The sequence below is a fragment of the Cyclospora cayetanensis genome, unplaced genomic scaffold (assembly GCF_002999335.1).
Source record: "Cyclospora cayetanensis isolate NF1_C8 unplaced genomic scaffold, CcayRef3 CcayRef3_contig_98, whole genome shotgun sequence".
Lineage (NCBI taxonomy): Eukaryota > Apicomplexa > Conoidasida > Eucoccidiorida > Eimeriidae > Cyclospora > Cyclospora cayetanensis.
In genome coordinates this window covers 73,051-79,341 of record NW_020312772.1, presented here as the reverse complement: position 1 = coordinate 79,341, position 6,291 = coordinate 73,051, and the positions used below count along the sequence as shown (strand labels likewise).

Here is a 6,291-nt window from a genome sequence, read left to right as displayed (position 1 = left end):
ATTCGAAAGGCTCGCTGCTGGTCCTTTTGCAGAGGCATGCACATGCGGTGAAGCGTCGAGGGAATGGCGTTGCTGCTGTGGGATCGCGTCTGCTGTCTGTACGGCGTTGCTGCCTCCGGCTGCTTCAGTGGGCAGTCAGTCTCTCGCCGTTCTCCACATGCTGCAGCGGTGTTGTTGCAGCATGTGACGCTTCTTTATTGGGTGGGGGAAGGAGGGGGAAAGCGGGGATTGGCATTTGCTCTCCCTCATGTGAGATTACCCCTCGAAGTGCCGGAGGCGCTGCAGAGCAGCTGCAGCAGCAGCTGCTGCTGCAAAGGTTATTCTCCTCTCCTTCTGCAGGCAATGCTGCCGCCTTGGGAAGCTGCAGCAATCCGTGTCTGCGATGTTTGCCGCAGCTGCTCGAACATGGAAGCCGTCTGGTATTTGTAAAAGCTTCACGGGCCCTAGAAGATATACGCAACTCCGCGCAGGCTATTATCCAGAGGAAAAGCGTAGGCAGCCTGCTGCACTGACGCTTCCTCCGCTGGCCGATTTAGTTGTAGGATGAAATTAAATCGCTAGTCGCTAGATGTGTTAGTTGCAGGGATGAATTTGAATCGCTAGTCGCTGGATGTGTGAGTTGCAGGGATGCATTAGAATCGCTAGTTGCTGGATGTGTTAGTTGTAGGGATGCATTAGAATCGCTAGTCGCTGGATGTGTTAGTTGTAGGGATGCATTAGAATCGCTAGTCGCTGGATGTGTTAGTTGGAAGGATGCATTAGAATCGCTAGTCGCTGGATGTGTTAGTTGTAGGGATGCATTTGAATCGCTAGTCGCTAGATGTGTTAGTTGCAGGGATGAATTTGAATCGCTAGTCGCTGGATGTGTGAGTTGCAGGGATGCATTAGAATCGCTAGTTGCTGGATGTGTTAGTTGTAGGGATGAATTTGAATCGCTAGTCGCTGGATGTGTTAGTTGTAGGGATGCATTAGAATCGCTAGTCGCTGGATGTGTTAGTTGGAAGGATGCATTAGAATCGCTAGTCGCTGGATGTGTGAGTTGCAGGGATGCATTAGAATCGCTAGTTGCTGGATGTGTTAGTTGTAGGGATGAATTAGAATCGCTAGTCGCTGGATGTGTTAGTTGTAGGGATGAATTAGAATCGCTAGTCGCTGGATGTGTTAGTTGGAAGGATGCATTAGAATCGCTAGTTGCTGGATGTGTTAGTTGTAGGGATGAATTTGAATCGCTAGTCGCCGGATATCTCAGTTGTAGGGATGAATTTGAATCGCTAGTTGCTGGATGTGTTAGTTGTAGGGATGAATTTGAATCGCTAGTTGCTGGATGTGTTAGTCGTAGGGATGAATTTGAATCGCTAGTTGCTGGTCGTGTGTTTGTATCTTTTGATGACACAGAGAAGTAGGCTCAAGTTGCTGTGCGGGGATGCGGCTTTTTTGTGTGAGTGCAGCAACAGGTTCTCGGGGAGTTGATGAGTGGCTTTGTCGAGCAGCAGCAAGCACTGCAGCAGGAGGGACGTGAAATAGAACGCCTGCTGCTTGCTGCAGAGGCAGCAGCACAGCAGCTGCACGAGCAGCAAGCTGCTGCAGCCAGCCTCATACGGGAGGAAGAGATCGCACAAGACGCAGAGAGGCAGCGGCAACAGCCGAAGCAGAAGAAGGCGCTTTGCATCAGCAGCAGCAGCAGCAGCAGAACGGAGGAGCAACAAAGGAGGGTTGAGGTTGCCGTGTCTGGAAGCGACAGTTTGCCTCCGAGACGCAGTGCTGCTGCCTTTGCTGCCCTGCTACCTCCAATCACTGCTGCAGAGGATCTGCTGCAGCAGTTCGACAAACTGAGGCGAACGACACAGCAGCAGCAACAACAGCTGCTGCACTCTTTCTTTGAAACTTCGGCTGCGGGTTTACAGCAGCAGCAGCAGCAGCAGCAGCAGCAGCAGCACAGCGATCGCGGGGATCTTTTGCAGCAGCAGCAGCTGCTGCCGAGCAGCTCCAGCAGCGGCAGCCTCTGTGCAGTCTCAGCTAGAGACTCCGAACTGCAGGTGACACCATCCACGCGATTACACCCTCAAGAGGGGATCTTTCGAGCAGCAGCAGATGCAGCGGCAGCCTTTACACCAGCAACATCCACAGGAGTAGAACCACGACCAACGTTTTTTGTACTACCGGCAGCAGTGGAAATCGTTGGCTCCCTTTCTATCCCTGAGATTCGCGTGAGGGAGGAGCTGTTCGCAACGACAGGAGGGACTGATGCTCCTGCTGCAGTTGTTGCCCTGCAAGCTGTTGTACAGCGAGCTGCTGCTGCTGCTGCTGCTGCTCCTGCTCCTGCTGCTCCTGCAACATCCGAAACTGCAAATGCTGGGATTTCTCGGGGAGACCTTTCGCAGCCGCCGACTGCGTCTCCTGATGTTGCTGCCACAGATCTCCCCGTAACAACAGCAGCAGGACTGTGCAGCAGTTTTCAGCAGCTCTTCTCTGCACCTGACACTGGAGGCGTGACAGCGGCTGCTGCAGCTGCTGTCACGCCTCTTTCTGAGAGTGCTGCTCGACCGACATCGCAAGAGCAGGCGGCACAGCATCAGCAGCACCAGCAGGAACTGCAATCTGAGGCGGGAAGCACTGCTGATGCAGTCCCTAAGCTGCGAGTAGCCGGCATGTTGCAGCAGCAACGCGAGGAAGGCGGGAGGCAAGAAGCGGCAGAGAATGTATACGAGAACCAGCTTCCCTCATTGCATGGCCATCAGCAGCAGGGAGACTTTGCAGGAAGCAGCTCGAACACGCCGTTCCAGACTCCAACAGCTTCTCCGTCGCAGTCACCTCGGCTGGGGGGCAGCAGCAGCAGCAGCACAGGCAGCAGCAGCAGCAGTACAGGCAGCAGCAGCAGTAACCCCTTTATCGCATGCTTCCGCCAGCGCAGCAGATCTGCATCATCTCGACGGGGGAGTGTGCGCAGCCCTTCACACGTGCAGACACCCCGGGATGCGGCTTTATTCAGCGCTGCTGCAGGCAGTGAGACACATCACCGCAGTTGCAGCAGCACAGACAACAGCACTGACAGCAGCAGCGCACGGCCTAATGGTCAGTCTCAGCAGTCCCTTGTGCCAGAAGAAGAGCAATATGCCGCTTGGTAGAGCACCGCACGGCACTCACTGTCGCTGTCAAACAAAACGCAGCCGCGCGAGGTTTAGATGAGGCGAACAGCATTAGTAGCAGATAGCAGCAAAGAGGGCCACCTGTGACTGCAATTGTGCCGCTACACTAGTTGGAGGGGCCTAGTTTCCCCTTAGGATCTGCTTTCACACTGCGTTTTGACCGCTTTCCGAGGTGCACTGACTCTTATCACATCGCCAATTTCCAATGCGCAGCTTCTCACAATGCAGCACAGGGCTTTGTAGGCCCTTAGCAAGCTACGTTTGAGGTGTACCCAACAAAATGCACTGTTGCATTGGGCAAGCGGCATCTTGAGCATCACTCTGCAAGCCCTCAGCACAGAGGCCATAAAAATAGCAGTGACACCGCAGTACGAACACCTGAATTCCGCATGCTGTTGCTACCGTCGCTCATTCAAGCCGCCATCAGGCAGATGGACACTGCACGGCTCAACTTTGTATCTGCTCGAACGCTGAATTTGTTTGAAGGCTCTGGAAGAGAGGACACTTACTTCCTAACTGCATGACGGCTGTGGATACAGGCTGAAACCTTTGGGGCTGAAAACCAGTAGGGGAGAATGCTAAGGTTTTCTCATTCATCTTCGCTCACAGCTTCTTGCAAAGTGGCGCAGAAAACGGGATTACTTCATACATTTCTCCAAGCATGTCCTGAAAGGCCCCTCAGTTCTAGCTGATGTGAAAACCTTAGACGCTTCATTGTAGCTACACAGTAAGCTTCCTGCACCAACTTTTAGTCACCATCACTATGGACCTGAGGTTGGCTTCTCGACTTTAATTCCACACTCTCGGCCCCTTCTTGCCGCCTATTAGCAATGCCACTTTATCTCTCCTGGTCCTCAGGAGTAGCTGCACACTTCTGCTAGTTTCCGTTCAAAAGCTGCTAGTTCTATTTGCCTGCAGAATCGTTAGACAGGGGTGGTATAACGGTGCAGCTTACGGCTCATCCTGAGACGCCGCACAGGGAGGGGCTACGGCCGCTCAGCCCTCTCTACTGACTGATGGCCAGTCTCCTCTCCGTGCACTCCCAGCACCTCCTCTCACAAGTACACCTGAAGAAAATAGTGTACTCACAAAGCCGAATATTCAGATCTTGAGGGCTCTAATAAGTCACAATCCTCAGCGTCCTCTAGAATATGTTGGCACGTGTCTCGCTTGACCGTGCGAAATCGCATTTTCTGCCTAAGCAGACCAACAGGTGCAAACAGACCCTCTGAGTACCTCCAAAGCATGAATTTCATCGATAATGGACAGCATAAGAAATTGAAATCATGGGCAAGACCAGCGGATGAAGCCATCCTCAGACACATTATTCCAGCCTCCATAAACGCCTTGCCTTGTTGCTGGTCCTACATTGAGCTCAATGGACTTCCTGTAGTAAGGGTGTGCTCAAATATATATATATATATATATATATACCTATTTATGCATACATGCGAATATTCCTGGGGGCCTGAAAGTAAGGGCTCGAAAAGCGTTTGTTTGACCTCTCCGAACTGGCAAGATTTGAAGTAGGATACGGCGCATTTCCCAATAGATGCAACCTTGCAGTGAGACTGCAAATATATGCGCAACTCAGCTCGAAGTTTAGTGCCTTTACGCGGTCCTCGGTGGTCCTATCCAGCTTTTTGCATGAAACCTCTCCAGTGCGACAGTGCACTAGGAGAGATAACTTTTAGATCCTCTGTACATTCAAATATACCCTTGCCCATCAGAAACGCACAGCGTCTTTAAGGCTTTTGTCCTGCAGTCCTCTCTAGCCTGCATCTACGCTTTTCGTTTCACAGTACCAAGCAAGCATCATGAGTGAGGCGCAACATTTGAAAGCTAGAATATGCTCTATTTGGCATTGCCGGTATTGTTTGATTAATGCTTCTTTCAGTTGCTGTAAAGCAGGGTTGGATACATGCTAGATGGGTGGCAATCGAGCTGCGGGCTAGAATGCTGTCCCCTACTCTGTGCGAAGGCGCTAAATACTGAAAGGGTGCACCCCTCGTTGAACCCCTGTTGTTCTTCACTCAGAGGCAGGAAATCCTGCAGGGTGGGAGGTTGACGAGAGCAGGGATATTTCTAAAGTGGGCTAGCGTTCAACTCCTTTCAGAGTTCTGACAGAGTTAGGAGGCTTAGAGGAGTAGGCTGAGCTAAACACAGTGTACCTTGTACTACGCCAGTGATTTTTAGAAATTGGGGAGACGTTGACTGTGGTTCGGCTTTTCGCCTATCGTCGTGTCTCGTTGATTGCAGAGTCGAGATGGTTCAACGCGATAAGTGTTAATGTTTCGTGAAAATGAGTCAACTGGTTAGCCTGTAAGAGGACACTGCAACGCACACCCTAGCTGTACCTTTCCCCTCCTGCCAGAACCCTCAGGAAAGAGGGAGAGACAACAGGCGGTCTCTCTAAAAAAAGACGCAAGACCCCCCTCGTAGCATTGTGCTGGTTCTAGAGCCAAGCGGCACACCTTACAGATAGAGACCTTTGAAGAGTATTGTACGACGGAGTCTTTTGCATGGGCTCCCGCAGGAACGCTGCATGCACTCTACGTAGTGTGGCCGGGCGCTTTTCTCTCTCGCCCCTGAGTAACTGCATCTAGATATAGCTAGCTGTTAGCATTCTACTGAATCTTGCGTCACTTCTACCTCGGATAGACGGACAGCGTCAACCAGGTTTTCCTCTAAATGGTAGACTGCCTTGTGTTGGGCAAGTTTGATGCTGCAAGAAGGCGTCTTCCACGGTTGACCACCGCTGTACTTGCTTTGACTTAGCAGAGCCTTGAAGTTTCTCTGCAGTGCCTGGGTTCCCCACACAGAGCACCTCTTCCCGTAGAACCACCCCTGGGGAACCACCCACCCACACGCGCTCTAGGGTACTTTGCACCGGCGGAGGAGATGGTTAAATCTGCCTAAAAGAAAGGTAAAGAAAGGAAGGAACGAAAATGAGGAGAAACGCAGCAAGAAACACCCTTCTTCGGAAGAAAAGCGCAGAGAGTTCCTCCTGTGTCTGCAGCATTTCCGAGCAGCCCCCCCTTCCACCGACCGACTGGAGAGGGGGCCCTCGTGTGTCTGCTGCCTGACCACTCCTGTATCTGGTTTAACAAGAGTTTTTGCTTTTACATCGTCAAGAATACGCATC

General features: G+C 51.9%; 2 protein-coding genes across 2 annotated transcripts; both read left to right on the top strand.

Annotated features, from left to right (window-relative positions):
• Nucleotides 1–382: 382 nt before the first annotated feature.
• On the top strand, nt 383–1,403 carry LOC113147053 (melanoma-associated antigen B4-like). The gene is made up of 2 exons (XM_026336223.1): nt 383–491; nt 562–1,403. Exons 1-2 carry the CDS (start codon nt 383–385, stop codon nt 1,401–1,403), a joined length of 951 nt encoding a protein of 316 aa, XP_026192008.1.
• Nucleotides 1,404–1,451: 48 nt separating this feature from the next.
• LOC34617613 (AF4/FMR2 family member 4) lies at nt 1,452–3,125 on the top strand. The gene is made up of 2 exons (XM_026336222.1): nt 1,452–2,423; nt 2,739–3,125. The coding sequence occupies exons 1-2, from the start codon at nt 1,470–1,472 to the stop codon at nt 3,123–3,125; spliced, it is 1,341 nt and encodes a 446-aa protein (XP_026192007.1). The 5' UTR covers nt 1,452–1,469.
• Nucleotides 3,126–6,291: the final 3,166 nt, after the last annotated feature.